At 43.1% G+C, this 19,029-nt stretch overlaps 1 protein-coding gene and 1 long non-coding RNA gene across 2 annotated transcripts in view; one reads left to right on the top strand and one right to left on the bottom strand.

Moving 5' to 3' along the window:
* Positions 1-19,029, bottom strand: part of ntn4 (netrin 4) — a 32,336-nt gene that overhangs the window by 7,030 nt on the left and 6,277 nt on the right. Inside the window, exons 3-5 of the mRNA XM_025899378.1 lie at positions 14,631-14,909; positions 6,603-6,729; positions 5,511-5,696 (exon numbers count right to left, since the gene is read on the bottom strand). Of these exons, the coding sequence (XP_025755163.1) occupies positions 5,511-5,696; positions 6,603-6,729; positions 14,631-14,909 (592 nt within the window). The remainder of the gene's footprint in view (positions 1-5,510; positions 5,697-6,602; positions 6,730-14,630; positions 14,910-19,029) is intronic.
* On the top strand, positions 9,264-10,955 carry LOC109195174 (uncharacterized). Its single transcript, XR_002056877.2, has 3 exons — positions 9,264-9,801; positions 10,337-10,393; positions 10,506-10,955. It is a non-coding gene; the product is annotated as an uncharacterized LOC109195174 (long non-coding RNA).

Raw genomic sequence — 19,029 nt, 5'->3', positions numbered from 1 at the left:
GGAGCCATGAATTCTGCTCTCTACCGAAACATCCTGAAGGAGAATATCCAGCCAACTGTTCGTGACCTCAAGCTGAAGCACACTTGGCTTCTGTAGCAGGACTACAAACACACCAGTGAGTCCACCTCTGAAAGGCTTAAGGAAAAAAAAAAAAAGACTTTGGTTTGGCCTCGTCAAAGTCCTGATCCGAGTGAGATGCTGTAGTATGCTCTTAAAAAGGCAGCTCACGCTTGAAAACCTTCCAATGTAGTTGAATTACAACAATTCTGCAAAAGATGAGTGGGCAAAAAATTCTCCACGACGCTGTAAAAGACTCATAGCCAGTTACTGCAAATGCTTGATTGCTGTTGTTGCTGCTAATAGGTGGACCAACCAGTTATTCGGTTTAGGGGGCAATCACTTTTTCGCACAGGGCCATGTAGGTTCGCCCCTCCCCTTAATAATAAACACCTTCATTTGAAAATGCATTTTGTGTTTACTTGTGTTATCTTTGTCTAATATTTAAATTTGTTTGATGATCTGAAACATTTAAGTGAGACTCCCATGCAAAAAAATAGAAATGAGGACGGGGGCAAACACTTTTTCCACACCACTGTAAATGTGAGTAATATTGGTTTTTGCTCCAAGTTTCTACAATAACAGGCGACGGGAGTTACATGACCCAAACTGTGCCTTTGACCCAAGAGAACGATGTCAACTGTCAAACCAAACAGTTTATCAGACAACTCACCCACACAAAGATAAGATTGAACTCCATCAGAAGACCTAGCAATACAGTACCAATAAAATCATAAAGATATCACATTTATATCCTTTATAGATGTGGGCATGTAAAAAAAGGCCATATCAGCACTCTTTCTGAGGAAGCATCTTGCACAGGTAAATAATTAATAGAGATTACAGTGCCACCTCAGTGCCATTTAAAACCAAGACACGTGTGACGGTGTGTTTGGAAAGCGTGTGAATTTTCATATTTGTGTGAAAATTTATGACCACTTGAAGGATTCACAATGCAACAACTCCTGTAAGCAAATATGTGCGTCTAAGAAACCTGTCAGCTGCAAGAGCTCTGACAATGAAGACTTTATGAGCGTGTGCTGAGACATGATACGACACCTGCCCGAACAACCACGAGAAAACCCACTACAGACATAAATCCCCACACACAAACACACACTGTAACTCTCCCTCCTGATAAACTGCTTTGGTGTGTACCAGCTTGCGTGAAGCTTGACAAGAGTGTTTTCTTTCGCGGGCCCCTCAGAGGCTGGAATGAAAAAAATGTTCCTCACAACAGAGGGAAATTCCTCCATTGTCAGCGAGCTGCTGCAGTGGGATTACACAACCTGAACCTTCGTTTTAGGGGTTCTCCAAGCATGTCGTTGCTCCTTTTTTCTAATCAATCAGCCTTCATTAGTTATTATCCCAGAGGTGAGTTTTGGGGTGTATAGCACCGAACCTAATCACTGAAATCCAAACCTTTACACATCACGCCTGCTGCAAAGAAGGCATGCCTCTGTTTTTGTGACCTTATCAGAGATGCAGAGATATGAGAAAACGTCAGAAAATATGGAAGGACAATAAATGAGGTTGTATAAGTCCATACTGTATGCAATTCATCAACTACTCACTGTTCCTGAACTCCAAGCAGAACAGCAAGAGACTAGGAACAACATAATGATTTATGCTAATGTTGCCATACGAGGCTGGAAGAGTGATACACATGCTGCAGGACATGACAAGCTTAAAAAGTTATGGAACATCACAAGTGGCATGGTCTCCATATTTTAGAAACTGCTTGTCTACTTGGATTATCCCAAACATCCATCGCTTGGGCTTAGAGAGAATGGCCCATTGATGCCAGAAGTCAGAGTAGAGAGAATGGAAAAATCGCTTTAAGAAGGCAGAAACACAACAGTAACTCAAATAGCCACCTGCTACAAGCAGGTGGCTATTTGATACCCTTTGATACCCTTGTATCAAAGGGTAGACTGGTGGTGGTGATATAATAGTGTTTGTTTAAACACCACCTGAGCATTGTTGCTGACCATGTCCATCTCTTTATGGCCACAGTGTACCCATCTTCTGATGGCTGCTTCCAGCAGGATAACAATGAGTTCCATGTACTCATATGGCCACCACAGTCACCAGATCTCAGTCCAATAGCGCTCATTTAGGATGTAGTGGAACAGGTGATTTGCATCATGGATGTCAACATGGACCAAAATCTCGGAGGAATGCTTTCAGCAACTTGTTGAATCTGTGCCACAAAGAGTTAAGGCCGTTCAGAGGGCAAAAAGGGGTTCAACCTAGTAGCAGGGAGTTGTACGTAACAAACTGGCCGATCAGTGTCTATAAAAAACAGACAAAGCCACTGTGACATCGCCCACTGGTTAGTGAATTCATATACAAGTGAAGCTTTGAGATGTGTTTCCACCGTTGCTATTTTGGTGTACTGAAACCAAACATGACAAGTGGATCTGAAACCCAGAACACTGCACACTCATACAGAAACAATTTATCAACCATAAGGTGATGGAGAAGCACACCCTGCTTTATCTTCCTGTTTGTCTCTAATTAGGAACATGTGTTTAATAAATGACTATAAATTCTGAAATAATCATCTGGAGCCTTAGTTTAAAGTTAATTTTAATTGTGTTTACTAAGGTCACAGATTCAGGGAGCTGAAGCGTTGCTTTTGACTTCTCCCTCCCCCCCCACCCCACCCCACCCCCACCCCGGCTGCTAGTTTCATGGCAGGACTTTCTTCTAGAATAACGCTGTCACGTTAACTAACAGCGACTCTAACTACAACTCTCTAACTACAAAGAAGTTATTTTTTTTAAACTTTATTATTAATTTTCATTCTATTTATCTGCTTAATGAACTTCTGTTTTGAAGTGTTGAGTTTGGCATTTTGCCTCAGCTATCTTAGTTTGGATAAGCAAGGTGTGGATCCTCCTGAACAACCTAGGACTCTGCACACTCATACAGTAATAACCCTTCTATCACAAGGTTTCTCCAAATAATACTGTCAATTATCATTTATTTTACTCTGAATAGGATCATAATTTCCAAAACGCATAAGGCTGTTTAGTAAAAATGACTGGAAACTACTGAATTATATTATAAACTAAACTAATGTGTTAATGAGGTCATAAATCAGGTAAGAAATTGGATCATTTTCTTATAAACACATATGGAATCGTATGACCAAAATGCTCCCCACCCCTCTGGTGGCCATTAGGAGGAATGCAGGTTTAAGGTGCTTCCTCTGAAGCCATGTCTGTCTTTCATATACAGTCTGTCTTTTGTAGAGCAGAGCTGCAGACACTTTTTCCTGTTTTTCAGACATGGTTTATTCATGCCCAGACACAGATTTGCTGCTGAGTATTTTACAGGTTCTTATAAATGTCTGCTTATTTATCTTGAAATGAATCTCTTGAATTATATAATGCACGATGAAATCAAACCCCGAAAGACGGCAAATTGGGCTGATAGCCAACATATTCTTCCCTTTCTGTGTTTTTGAACGGTCTGCTGCTACTTGACAGTCTTTAGGTTTTAATGAGATGTGCTTGCTTGCACACACACACACACACACACACACACACACACACACACACACACACACACACACACACACACACACACACACACACACACACACACACACACACACACACACACACACACACGTCTGGTTTGCTATCCTCGTGGGGACATCCCATTGACATAGTGCTTTCCCTAGCCCCTTACCCTAACCCTAACCATCAAAAATGAATGCCTAACCCTAACCCTTACCCTAAACCTAACCATAACCTAATTGTAACCCTGACACTAAAACCACATTTTGAGTGTGAAAATTGCTTTCAACCCCGAGGGGACCTGGATTTTGGTCCCCACTGTGCAGAAAGTCCCCACCAGTATAGTAAATGTCAGTACAAGTACACACTTTCTCTGGCGTTCATTTCCAGCATACCTGTGGGAATGAGTTCACAAATCTGACAGATAATCAGAGGGAGACTGTAGCCACCGGTCTGTGTTTATGGATGACTATCTCGTGTTTACTTAAGACTCACCTCATCACTGAAGGGCAGCACACACCACTCAACCCACACACACACACAGTGACGGAGAAAGGACCCTCACACATTCACAGCTAACAATCAAGCTCTGAGTCACATCTTAAAAATGGCAGAACAAACCGAGATGGACAAGCAGGAGTTTTATGATGAGCTTTTTATGATGAGCTTTGAGTCAAGACGCAGGTATGCCTCCATCTGATGATTAACTATGGAGTAACTGGATGGTGCATGGGGCATTTGCTGCCTCTGAGACACACACACACACACACACACACACACTGATACAGAGAGCCAGGTGCCCGTGAGGACTGAGTGTTATGCAGCATGTCCTGGCTTGTGATCTCCGTCCTCTGCATTCCTGAGAAAAATCAAAGGGCTGTGCCAGTGTGGTGCATTTGTCACCACTGGTCTAATGCTGTGACTCCATACTAAATGTCATGTGCCAGTGAAATTCCTATTATCATGCCAAATAGATAGCAGTTTTATAATATACTATAATATACTGTAGAAAGTAAATGGACAGTCAAGGACACGGCTGAGCTTTTAGCTGCTCTTTCACATTTAAAAAATACTTCAGTAGAAGCAACTTAACCACTTATTTCAACCAAGGTATGCAGAAGGGCATCTCTGAAAGCACAACGTTTAGGACCTCAAAGCAGATGGGCTACCACAGCAGAAGACCACACCAGGTGCTGCTCCCATTAACTAAGAACAGGAAACTGAGGCTACAATTCACACCCGCTCTGACAAGACTCTATTTCTGCTACAAGATTCAGATTGTAGGGTCAGAATTTGGTGTAAACAACATGAAAGCATGGATTCCATTCTGCCTAAAAGGTTCAGGCTGTTGGTGGTGAGCTAATGATGTGGGGACACAGTTTGAGTCAATTACCATTGTTAAACACCCCGGCCTACCTGAGCATTCATGCTGCTTCCAACAGGGTAATGTGTCTCATCCCAAAAATCAAATCAGCTGATTTCTTGAACATCCACTCGAACAAGAAATTCACATCATAGATGTGCAGATGACAAATCTGCAGCAACAGTGCCATGATTTTCATGTTAATATGGACCTCTGACCTCTATGAAGTCTCTGAGAAATGTTTCCAGCACCTTGGTGGATCATGAAGATGTAGGACAGCTCTGAAGGACAAAGGGTCCAACCTAGTACCAGCAAAGTGTTACCAATGAGGGTATATAGACTTACATCAAGGGTGTCTAGGATAGATTAATTCATGGGGCACATACAGCTCATTTTGTGGGCTGTAAATGGGCTTGTTAGTTTTAGATTTACATCTGAAACATTTGACAATCTTTCTGAGCAAACATCTCAGTTGCAGACACTAACAAGTTGATGCCACCAACTGTGCTCTTAAAAGTGTTCCTCCCACCTTAGTTTTGTAAAATGTGTGTGCAGCTTACGTTTGCAGGAGTCGGGGGCGGCGTGCGGTCGGTTGGGATCTCTGTAAAAGCCTGGCTTGCATTTCTCACACTGTCGGCCTTCGGTGTTGTGCAGACAATCACAGACGCCTCCGCTTCGCTGGCCAGACTCTCGCCACGCTGTCCAATCAAAGCGGCAGGTCTGAGCGTGTCCGTTACACTTGCACTCTGGTGTGAGAAGAAGAAAATAGTCATTAGGAATAATAATATCAGACTGGCAATTGGCTATATGTACAAATATTTCAGAGAACATTTGGTAGCTGTTAGTTCTGATATTTTAGGTATAAAGGTTTTAGATCACTTCCTGGATCCGTTCTAAAGGACAAATACGGCTGATTATGAGTAAAGACTGCTTTTACACCATCTCTCTCAGATACCTCAAGATGTTAACTTGAACCCAATGGTGCTGTTCACCTGTCTGACCTGATTTGCAGCTTCAGGCTTGAACACTGTAGACTCATCCAGGGAAAACTGGTGCTCGCACTCGTGGCCATAGCCAGAGGCCAAGTTGGGTCTGTTTGCTCAATTGTGAGTACGTGCCAGTTTTATGTCAAATAAGGTTCTTTTTACATGGGAAAAGAACTTTTAAATTATTTATTATCAGCTGCATTAAACTTTGCATTCACACATCACCAACAGGGTAAAACCAGCCTGTCTCACAATGGTTTAAACCCAGCTCATGTTCCCTATCACTGGGTGAACGACCCAGCACTTCACAATGATAGTAAGAGCCGACACCAAAGGATCAAAAAGTTTTTCTATGGTAACTTTTCTGACATGACCTGTCTTGAAGGATCTTGAGGCTTTAAAACAGGAGTTCGCTAATCAGCGGGAGACACCACTGTAGTTTCAAACTTTATATGGATAACATGTGACCCACACAATACTTTTGGGTAACCTGTGGCAAGCCCAGCTGTAACCGACCAACAAGCACCAAAGGTAGCCAGGAATAGACCCAAATGTGTGCCATTTGTGCCACCTAGGTGCTTGGATCTAGATTTAAGATTTACAGGCTAAGTTTTAATACAAGAGTCCTGTGGTGGAAAAAGGTGTGAACAACTTTGTTTGACTCACTCCGACATTCATGCGGCGCTCCCGTCAGTCCATCGGCAGGCTGCCACGGTCTGTCGTTGTACAGAGGAGCGCAGCTCTCGCAGTGAACACCTGCAGTGTTGTGTCTGCACACACACTTCCCATGGACCTGAGAGAGAGAGAGCTCATTAACAACAAGCAGCATGATAGACGGAGGTAAAGATGGACGAATAGCAGGAACAAAGAGGTCAGTGTGATGGAAAGGACAAGCTTCTTCACTCTCTCTTAACCACTTTCTTCCTTTTTTAATCGCTCCTATTCTCTTGGTCCATCTCATTCTCCAAAATCAGTGAATGGAGATTTATTGTTTGGCTTCATGGCTAGAAACGGGAATGGGCCTCAGTTCTGAAAAGCCTGCGTGTGTGTGTGTGTGTGTGTGTTTATGAGTATGTGTGTACGAGTGCAAGTATGCAGCGCTGAGAGCACAATAACAATCTCCTTGTCATTCCTGTGAGCTGGAATGCCATGCATGCTGGATAATGATTGAACAGAGGGGGGAGCAAAGCATCTGAGGAAGCTCTTTATTTGTTTGTGTTACACCGTGCAACTGCGATGTAGGACACAATTACACGGCGACTGCAGGGGTACACTCGCAATAATCAACGTGCACACAGGCGTGCAAAATAATTGCAAACGCACACCGATTCTTTGCATTCATTTCTCACGGTGTCGTGATGCGTCGTACCTTGTCCCCGGTTCAAAAATCCTATAGGAGCACGGCCACATGCAGCATGCCCTCTGCCTGAACTGACCCCAGATCAGCCCCGCAATGTCGAGGTGAACACGCACACACATGACTGGTTTCACACACCGGTTTTAATCACACTAATAGGAGGAGAAATTGCACAAATGAGAGGTCCGGGTAAAGAGGAGGCAGGAGACATGATTACACATCCAGCAAAGAGTAGTGATTAATATAAAGTGTGCAAAGAAAGGAGGGGAAAGAGGAGAAGAGGAAAAGGCCAGGAAAATACTCTGGCTTAAGTCCAGACGGCTGGTATTTCAACCCACATGTTTACCATACGGCGATATGCCACAGTTAACACACACCCAATGATGCAAACTCATCCAGACTGTGGACAAGCGGGGCTGGCCTGTCTGTGCATTTATGTACTTTTACACAAAGACCATTACCGGTTACCAAAAGTTCCCAAAGAACTACAAATATTTCAGTGTTTGCACGGCAGTTATAAGTAAATACCACAACTGTAGGTGTGCTTGATTTATCTCCGTAACAGCACCACAAAAGCTTTAAAGAGACAGATGAAAGCATTACAGGCTCATTAACTATTACCACTTTATAAAATGCCTTTTTGAAGTTCAGGTTTTACATAGCTGAGGTTTTCTCGGGTTAAATGTAACATAACAAATAAAGGCCTATTACAGCTCTACCAGGGCCTGATGTGAAACTGCACTAGTGGGCGTGTCTTGCACTTTCTTGCACCTTAGGACTGTTGACTCAGATTATACTCAAAACCTAAGGCTGCAGTCTCACAGGCCTAGAGACAGGAAGTCGTCATCATCTTCTCTCTCGCCGGAGCCTTTTGGTAATGGAGCAGTGAGTCACCTAGACAGTAAATGGTGAGTGTAGCTGCCAGCAACTGCTCGCCAACCGGTCAGGAGTACACATTCTTCCCCAGGGACCGGAGGTCACCAGCTGGTCTCTGGCTTGTGTTAATGAAGCCTGAGGTAGAGTGCTTGGCAGCTGACTCCAATCAGCAATTAGCTGAGGAGCACTGAGGCTCCAGGAGAGGACAGTGCCTTTGCAGGATTGTCACTGTGTGGTTTGTGATGGCATGCTGCTGCTCAGCATAGATGACAGTGTTTTGATAATTTAACCTTTAAACTTACTCTTTTGTTTAGCGATAGTAGTCTTTCTCCAAGTTTAATTAATGATAAAACCTTTGTTTGCTCTTCAGTTCCCCCCTTGTTAACCCTAACCCTTACTTTACTTCTACAGAAACTGGAGGATGCTTGTAAGGCCCACAGGCAGTTATTTGGACTGTTATTTTTAAGCACCTTTCTAAATAAATGATGTCACTGGGACATGCATAAAAATGCATAAATAAAAGGTTTAAAAGGCTTTTTTCTCCCTTCTTCTACTGCGCATGTACAAAGTTACACAACATTTTGGCTTCATTTATAGCTTAATCCTGAGCCAGCATTGAGCAGTGTCTCTGGGTCCTCTCAGAAGAGGAAATTAAAAAAAATATCAATGTTGAACTTTTAACCAAATAGTTATTATGTAATCTCACCATTAATGCCACATATTTGTGCACATCTGTAACGCTGATGGACATTGGCACAAAAGAAACCGGATAAATGCTGTGATGAGTGATACCCCTCTTGTGTAAGGCCCATTGGAGTTAGTGTGAAAGACAAACGAGGCAAAGATTTAAGTGAGAGAAATGAAGACAGTCGGACAGACTGGAGGATTGCTCATTAGTTAAAGTGAGTGTGACCCCTGTACATAGGTGTAGTACTATTTGTTTAAGTAGCGGCAAGCACATTTGACTTTGTATTGGTATTTAGTTCTAATATTACTTAAACAAAAATGGCAAGCTTACATTATAAGCTATAACCGAGCGAAGTGATCGAACATCAGACTGAATTTAAGGACATTTACAGTCATCGTCTCCATCAGCCCTGCTTTCAGCTTCTCCTTCCTTCCTTGACGCGTCTTCTCTTTTTTCACTCTTTCCAGTTCAATAGTTGTCCCCTCGCTTTCTCCCTCGTCGTCTATTCTGTGGTTACTTTTGAATCCTCCAGTTTTTCCTCACAGTAACCGTCAGTTACAGGTGTATCTGACAGCTCAGGTGAAAGCAGTCTCATCCAGATGAGGGCTCGTTTAATTTAAATTATTCCACTGCGTATTATTGTTGTCGGAACATAATTTACTCCAGGGGTGCCCAATCCCAGTCCTCGAGAGCTACTGCCCTGCAGCTTTTAGATGCGTCCTTGTTCCAGCACACCTGAATCAAATGAATGGCTCGTTATCAGGCCTTTGCCAGACTTGATGGCATGCCGAATTGGTAATCCAACTATTTGATTCAGCTGTGTTGGAGTAGGGATGCATCTAAAAGCTGCAGGACAGTAGCTCTCAAGGACTGGGATTGGGCACCCCTGATTTACTCCTTCACAGCCTCATTGGTTGCACTCGTCTCCGAGCAGCTCTCGGCAGGTAATTACTGAAATGACCTGTTATTAAATCACCTGAAGAACTTTGCACTCCCAGCAGTTTTTTAAACACCAAAACAGGGTTTTGTGCTGGCATAAATCTCATAACATGACATCTTTGACCACTTATTTTGTGTGCATGAAATAGCGTTAAAATGACAGACAATTTTAACAACTTAAGCTAAATATATATATTTTATAATCTTTCTTTAAAAAACAAAAAAGTGGTGGAATGTTGCTTCCGTGCATTTGAGCAGGATTACACTCCTCTGCTCCTGTGGGTCCATAAATAAACTATCTTATCTGTTTTATCCATGTTTTTAACTTCAGTTCCTGTCACCTGCATCTTGTCCCTCTCGGGATACAGCTTTATCTTTTAAAAAAAATTCAAGTTATTAACTGAAAAGATGATGCAGATTAAAATTGCTCTTCCACCCTCTCATGTTTCTGAGGCCGTTTCCACACTTTTAGCTTGTTTATTTCGGTCTGAATCAGATGATGAGTTTGCAAACTTGTGGTTTGGTTCCTTTCACAAACAGGAAACTCAAAGTGAACCAATATGCAAGAACCTGAGTGCATCAGTCTGGAGGTGCTGTGTAAGGAACATCACTCATCATGCTGCTAGTTTACTCATTACATCACTTCCTCTTTTCCACTGTCAAATTAAATGCTGACAACACGACTCTGGTCCAATCATTTTCTTACCAGCTCAATCTGCGGACTGTCTCACCCTGTTCACTCAGAGCTCCATCCAAGCCTCCGTCTCTGAGGGTCCTTTCCTAATTCCTATCAGTCGTCTATTATGATTCATCAAAGTCTAATCACCAAATAGTTCATTAAGTTTTGCATCTCATTAAATCATGTTCATTTTTCCTAAATGAGTGCAGTTCACTTTAATACTAGTTGCTACAGTTTGTGTACTCTGCAGACTGAAAGGCATGAATGGCTACAGCAGGCGTTTAGCTCAAACTTGCAGTGTATAGCTGGCAGTTGGGTTGGATTATGATTTGAATCACGTTCCCAACATAAATGAACTGTTCTGGAGATCATTTGCAACCAAACTAAGAACTCCTTTTTTCAAAGGTGTGGTTGTTTTTGGTCCCCACCAAAGTTCGCACTGTGTTCATATCGGCAAAAAACAAACCCCACCAAGAGGCGGTGAAACGAACCAGAGCTCGATTTAAATGGACTAAACAGGACATGTGTGAAAAGGGAAGCCCTGCTCTTTATTTGATGATGGCTTTTCCTCATTCACTCACATGCTTAATTTTCAGCAGCTACTCTGGAAGTGAAAACTCATCCCAGAGCTCAGGGTCACACTCAGAACAGAGCCATCCCTGACAGAACTGATTTCCCCCTGACAGTTCAGTTGCAGGCATGGGACGCCATTAAATGTGCTCGTGTTGGCTTTGTGGCTCATCACAGTGAACTACAAAGCCCCCTGTGGGTGGACGGGAGGACAAAACCAACAAACAGAGCAACCCTTCAGTCTCTCAGTGACTATCAGAGCCACTTTCTCTGCTGATTACGCCAAACAGGCACACTTAGAGCAGACAAAACACTGCATGCCTGAGAAAACATGCACACCTAACACACACACACACACACACACACACACACACACACACACACACACACACACACACACACACACACACACACACACACACACACACACACACACACACACACACACACACAGAGCAAACCAAACAGTGTGATAAAAGTACACATTTGGGTAGAGAAGAGAATACTGCATTGTTTGCTTAGCACACAGAATGGCAAATTTAGGAGTTTGCACACGTTTACAGTATGAAGAACCCCAAAAATGCATAACACACACACACACACACACACACACCTACACACGCACACACACAAAGCTTCCTCAGAGCGATTACTAATCTCTGCCCTCATCTCCTGTCCTGTGCAGCACTGCTTGTTTGGGTTTTGTCAGAAACAGCAGCTCTGGCTCGAAACGGAGACATAAAACAAACTGCTGATAGGCGGGACAAAAAGGCGCTTATATAACCTCCCCTGTGTGTTTACCGAACATTCCCGCATGGCACACAGCGCAACCACGCTCCAATGACCTGAGGTAATTTTGTGAAGGCAGATTTACACTTCGAACTGTAACGCTCACGTGCAGCTAGAATAATACTTGCTGTAAAAAAAAAAAAAAAGAAAAAAGAAATTAAGTAGTATCCTCCACCATTCTACATTCGAATGATTTATTGTAATTATCTTAGCATGCAGAGGAGGGTTTTTCTGCCCTGTCCTTTAAAGTCTGTTTCAGAGGATTTTTCATCCCACTGATGGAGGAAATCCTGATGAAAATACTCAGCTGAGCTACTTGGAATTTCTTGGCATGCAAACAGTCAGATTAAAAGATTGAAAGAGCTGTGGCCAATAAATCGTTTATCACCAGCTTCACTGCAAAAATGCTCGTATCAGCAATAAAAACACGCTCGAACGACCTCATTCATTTATCACGCAGAATACCGAACACGCTCGCTGTTTCATATCAGTTTAAAAAATTAGCACTCTGGGTTTTTTCAGCTGCATGTCTCAAGGGGATATAACTTTATCATTTCATGCTCCGCTTGACTGATTAATTGAAAGGATAATAAGTGGATGCAGCAGTGCCCACTTCACTGGGGAACAGCTGTTTCTTGGGGTCTTCTTTAACAGGATGGAAAGAGTGGAGTGGGAGAGAACTTAAAGCAGAGCTGTGGATTTACCAGCCAATCTATGTTCCTGCCATCACCTTTGACCACGAGCTGTGGGTTAGTGACAGAAAGAATTCAATTTTGGATAAAAGTGGTGAGAGTGAGGCTCATCTGAAGGCTTGGGCTCACCTTATCAGGTGAGGAGCTCAGTTATTAGTTTTTTGATCCACATAAAAAAAAAAAAAAAAAGCCAGCTGAGGTGGTTCCAGCATCTGGCTAGGATTGTCCAATTGTAAGGACACAGTGGAGAGATTTTGCCTCCCAGGTGGTTTAGGAATGCCACCATGACCCCCCTGGAGAGCTGGAGGTGGTGGTTGGAGCCCACACCCGGATAAATAGATAGAAAATGGATAGATGGAACCATGTAAAGTAAAGAATGGCCTGACCTTTTGGCAGCCAGAGCCTAAAACTGAGAGCTCTGTTGAAAGTTAAATTTGTTCACTTGCAGTATTTTCAGACAGCTCAGTGGCTCCGCCTGGTTTAATTTGTCAGATTTCCTTTAAAAGGTTTTACCCTTTTGCACCTTTGGACCTCTTCCAGCACTGCTAATATCTTTAGATCAGTCCCCAAACACCTGCATGTGCGCACCTGTGACGACTGTGGATCTCAAACTTCTACAAAGAGGAAACCTTCTGTATCAGACTGGCCTAACTTTCACGTCACTGCCGATGACAGCTTGGCTAGAGTCCAGAGACCGAGTTTACAAAGGTTACAGTCCAAACCCTAAAAAATGAGCATCAGATGCTCACTTTTTCTGATATTTGGTTTGTGCACTAACAGAAAAAAACAAAACAAAAAACAAAACAGGAAGTAGAGCTTGAGGTGGAAGTTGTTAAAATTTTCATTGAGAGTGACCAGGATGGACAAGAATACAAATGAGTGCATCAGAGGGGCAGCTCAGGTTGAGAGGACGAAGATGAAGATGAAGATTATTACGTGGATGAAGACAATGAAGACGAATAAAATGAAGATGAAAATGAAGAAAAAGACAAAGAGTGTGAAGAAGACGAGGGTTGTGCCCTGCTAGGGTCAGATTGTTGAAGAAGAGTTTTACTTAAAGTCCTGAGACGTGTCAGGGAAGCCGTTTGCCAGAATGATGGCATCGTTTCCCGGCACGCACATGAAAAATTGAGTAGGTTTCTGGGGTCAATCGAAGAATCTGCCCACCAGATTTGGCTTCCTACAAACTCATCCACTTCCTTTAAATGAAATTCAAGATGAGGGGTGGCGGTTTTGATGCACCACAAAGGGTTGCAGATATAGTGTATAAGTGGTTTGTTGCAGTAAATTATAATTTGGTCTCTAATTTAATCATTTAAAGATCAAATGAACAAAATTTATCTCTTAAAATAATCCATTTAGTAAGAAAAAAAATAAGTTTTTATATGTGTACGGGCTACAGCTTTGATGTAGTACCACTGTTTATCTGTGTAGATGTCTCTGCTCACAGGCTGCAAAGGAAACTCTCACTTTCCTGTCAGGCATGGCTGATTGCAGCAGAGCAGGCGCTCAGCTTCAAAGTCGTCCGGCTGTGTTTGTTTGTGGAGATGGCCGTGATAGGAACATGGCTTTGAAATGCTTTAGGTTGATCTCCAGCAAAAACATTGTCAGTTCACACCTTCATCGACACACTCGCTCGCATCAACACCACCATCAAACCGCAGGTTGAACGGACATCTCCATCTCCTGCGTTTGTTATCAAGCAGAGAGCGGCGGCCGGAGTCAGGAGCAGAGGAAGCAGGAGAGAATGAAAGTGACCCCTCCTTTAGTCTGTTTTCTTAACACGACTGCCAACATGAAGGGAAACAAAGCTTGATTTCTCGACAGCGAGTGAAAAACGAGCACATGGCGTGTGACTACGTGGTCGGAAGAATCAAAACAAGTGAGACTGGCAACAGAAAAAAAGATGTACGTGTGTGGGGGAAAAAAGAGAAGATGAATAGTGGTGCGATTAGCACTGGAACTGATAAAGATAGAAAGAAAAAGATTTAAAAACAAACAGCCGGGCAAACTCCAGCAACGTTTGGAAACTGTGTTATGTGCTCGAGAGCTCCAAAAACAGGCAGTAACCGGAGTTGGAGAACATTAACTTCTCTCCTCTTACCACGTGGTTGGTCCGGTCTCTGACGGGCTGGTATCCCGGCATGGGGACACACTGATCGGCGTGGCCGTTACAGAAGCAGCTCCCCTTCACTATCAGGTCGTAGATGGCGAAGTGTCGGGTGGGGAGGGGTTCGTGTGCGGAGGCGAGGTCTTTGGCCTGGCAGGGACACTTCTGATGCTTCAGCAGTCTGATCCGGATGTTGGTCACCTTCAGCTGCTGCTGGCCCTTCAGCCCGTAAGGATCCAGGGACTCCCACTTCGGAAGGGTTCGGTAGATCACCTGACATTTAGAAAGAGACAATCAAGGAAACAAAAATTAAATTAACAAAACACCAAAAGATGGAAATTCCTCTATTTACCTGGCTCACTGTGATCTAATGGAACTAAAAAGTCATTTTGTAAGACATGCATCATTTAAAATCCAGCAATGATTGACACGGGCTTACTTTTTTCACGCTACATCTAACTGAAGGAATGTGCTACTCATTGCCTGGGACGTCTTTCATTATGACGTGTCTCTGTAGAATGTGTTTTTAGTTCGGAGACATTATTAGCCAGAAATCCCAGCCGAGGGAAAAATGCCTTCCAACTTATTTAATAGCTTCAAAGGTATACTCTTCCTATTTTATAAACCACTACAAACACATTAAAACAGATTTTAAAATACATTTTTACAGGCGTTTGTAGATTTTCAGGGTTTGATTGATTGCCAGCTGCAACTTTGTCTCCTTCCTTAAAGTCATGCATGCCCTGCTCTGCCTTTTGCAGGTCTCATTAAGTGTATATACAGGACATGAATGTCAGTGATGACAGCCCCAAAACATAATGCCATCACCACCATGCTTGACAGTTGCTGTAGTGTTCTTTGGTTTGAAAGCCTCACCTTTACTCCTCCAAACATACTTGCAACTTGCTAAGGGGCATTTAAAAAAATATTAGTGAGGGAGTATGTGTATATTTGTATCATCTGTGCACCTAATTGTTGTTTTCAGTTCTAAGTCATCACTCAAAGCTCAAAATTCCCATGAAAATGTATGCCCATGACGAGTGCATATCCACTTAGACAGGTGTATTTAGTAACAGAAGTGGATAAATTGAAGTCACTTATGTCACCACATCTGCTTCATTAAAGGGGGTTTGTTTTGGTTTCATTCATGTACCAAACTTTGACCTTACACCCGGCCATTATTGGTCATGTCCTCACTTGGTCATGTGGGTTCTGTGCACTGCACCCCCCCTTTTACACTCTCTTGTCCATGGACATCCTTCAAATTGAAGATCCCTTTATGGGCTGCCATCTCCATGGCTACTGCTGCCACTGGCAACCATCGCCACTGCCGTCGTTGAGGTGAAAAAGTTGCTGTTGGCCCCGACTCTCACTATGAAAGCAGTGTGTGAGTTTGCAGTGTGCCGAGCTGTCACTGATATCATTGTGTGAGTGGTGTGTGTTTATGTGTGCGGCTGAGTGTTTTTCTTTGGTTCAAGAAAAACAACCCTGCTGTTTGCCGATTGGCTGGATGACTGGCGGAGAGTGTGATGGGAGGAGCACTATTAATTTCCCTGTTGTTGGAAAAGGTCACGAGGTCACAGCATTGTGGTCCGCAATTAAGAGAACACGACAAATAGGATGAGGGGCGCTGGTCCGCGGGAGAGCACGGAGAGCAGGGTCAGACAAAGGCGGGGATGGAGATGCAGCTCCACATAACTCAGAGCCGGACAAAAGCCTGCGACAGCCTAGCGACACCACGGCAACACCAGCGCACACACACACACACCCACATCGACATGCACATAAACATACGCTGACAACACAAATCAGTGTCGCCTGGAGCTTTTACTACTGCTGCCCTGGAAAACAAATATTCACATTTACAGATATGCTGATGACACCCATGTTTATCTTAATCCATGCTATACACAGAGATGAAGCCACAGCCTCCTCAGGTTTGAACTTTAGCTTTTCTCCATCTAGCCTTGGGTGAAAATTAGTTCCAAAATGGAAGCTGCCCTGGCATCGAGGGCATAACCTCACCATGTGTTGAAGATACATCCTAGCAAGACAAAAAGGTTTGTGTTCAAGAACCCTTTCATATCATCCTTAAGTCACTAGGCGACTCAAATTTGCAACCTCAAGCTCTGAACACAGCTCTGACATCTTATCACACCAAGTCAGCTGTTAAATTCCTTTTAAAGCCCCAGTCATGCAGGCCTAGAGACTGGTTGGTGACCCTTTGGCAAGCCCCGGTTGATAGAAAAAAAAAATTGTGTTGCTTAACCGGCTTGTGGGTGTTTACTTCCAGGTTTTGGTTACTAGTTGGATTAGGGGAGTGGCTGACTTACAGTAATGTTTTTGACCTGAGTTAATTGCTCACCTGTCAACTGTCATTTGGGTTTGTACTTTGCTTTATCTTTTTTGATTTACTTACACAGCACAGGGCCACACATCCATATACTACATGAATTACCTATGAACATAATCAACCTTTTGTTTTTTAATAAATTTGCTTTTCATATAAGTCATGTATAGTCCCTTGATGAGCTGATACACGTTTTGTTCATTTGAGCTCTACATAAGTACAGCTGGCAGAAATATGAGTTTTCAAAAAGTCAAAAAGGCCAGAATATATCGTTAAACCATGCATGTCTCACAAGATTCCTGTATCCAATATGACAGATTTTGAGGATAAGAAATTTATTAATGAACTTGCATTTGCAGCAATGCATTTTAGAAAAAAATGAAACCAAAAAAATCATCAGTGTAAATATGCCTGCACTGGCTGTTTTGGTCAGGGGGGGCAAACTGATGCGTAAATAACTTGGTTAGTCTGCATTAGTCTGCATCTAGACAGAGTCTTTGCACTTTGCAGGATATCAACTGTTAATACACTTATGGAAGCTGAAAGCCGTGCTGAAACCTCATACCGCACTTGGGAAAGTTTTCCACCTGCCATTAAGCTATGTAACAAATTTCCGGCTCTGTGAGGCGGCAGGTTCACTGAAAACCTTTCTTCCTGTTTCAGCCTGCAAAATAAAGTAAGCCTGCCTTTAACAGGCCTAATTCCATCAAAGCACTGTGGACTGTAATCTGGTAAACAGGCACAATGGGCATTGATGGAAGGAAAAAGACGGAGTGGGGGGGGATGGGTGTCTAGCCAACAGTACCAACATCCATCAGAGCAACGGCACTTCCTTCCCAGCAGACAGAGGGAGAGCCGACTGTAAGTGTTTATCTGAAAGGGCACGGATGAGTGTGTGTGTGTGTGCGCACGCGCATTGGCTGGTCTGCATCTCTTCCCTAAGGAGGTCAGTCTGGACAACAAACACTCACATTCTTCCAGCCCAGCTGACCTCATAAATAAGACAAGCAGCTCTGAATTCTCTCTCTCTCTCTCTCTCTCACACTCTCACACACACACACACACACACACACACACACACACACACACACACACACACACACACACACACACACACACACACACACACACACACACACACACACTCTACAGGTGAACACGAACAGCTTTCAGCACATGAGATGACATGCTTTCATGTTTGCGGGTGAAAGAAGAGAAGAAGAGAGCTGAGCATACCTGCTGCCTGTAATCGCTCCCAGCTATGACCTCCACCCCCCCACCCTCCCCAAAATTCACCACAGCTCTCACTTATCTCATCACACAGCCTCAGACACTCACATGCAAGCCAAAGAAACACACCGCAATCACACACATGCATACAATCAAACATCACTCGGCTGATGCGTCTGCTATTCATCTTGCTTTATATTTTAGCGCGATGGCATTTTTTCATTGACTTTTCTGTTTCTGAAGGAGGCTCAGGACTCTGTGAAGCCAAAAAAGTTTCATTCTGGAGAAATAATCTAAAACAGCAGTGGAATATTAATTTCTTTTGTCAAATTAAGTGCATTAAGCGCAACCAGAGTCCAATATGACATCTAAAAAGCTCCATAAAAGAGAAATGATGGCACGTCTATTCAGCGGTCACTGACGGTAAGTGAGTTTATGTAAAGTTGATTAAATTTTATTTTAAGTTATTCAAGTTATTCATTTCTTTGTGATAACAGCCACAATATGCAGCTGGACCCTCCTGAAAATAGTCAATAAGTAAAGGTTCCAGTAAATGTTACAAAGCTTAATAATCAAAAGAATTAACTTTGAAGTTAAATAAAGGAGTTATGGAAGCCTTGGGAATTAATGTATTATCAGTGACGTGGTGTGGGCAAACCTTGGGGGTTCGGTCTATTCCAAAAAGTTCCCTGTGCCCCTCAGAGAGGCTGAGATGGTTTGGACATGTGCAGAGGAGGGATAATGGATCTACTGGACAAAGGAGGACATGCAGAGGATGTTAGGGACAGGGTGAGAGACAGATGATCCACTGTG

Source organism: Oreochromis niloticus, linkage group LG17 (assembly GCF_001858045.2).
Source record: "Oreochromis niloticus isolate F11D_XX linkage group LG17, O_niloticus_UMD_NMBU, whole genome shotgun sequence".
Lineage (NCBI taxonomy): Eukaryota > Metazoa > Chordata > Actinopteri > Cichliformes > Cichlidae > Oreochromis > Oreochromis niloticus.
This window is presented reverse-complemented; position numbering and strand designations above follow the sequence as displayed.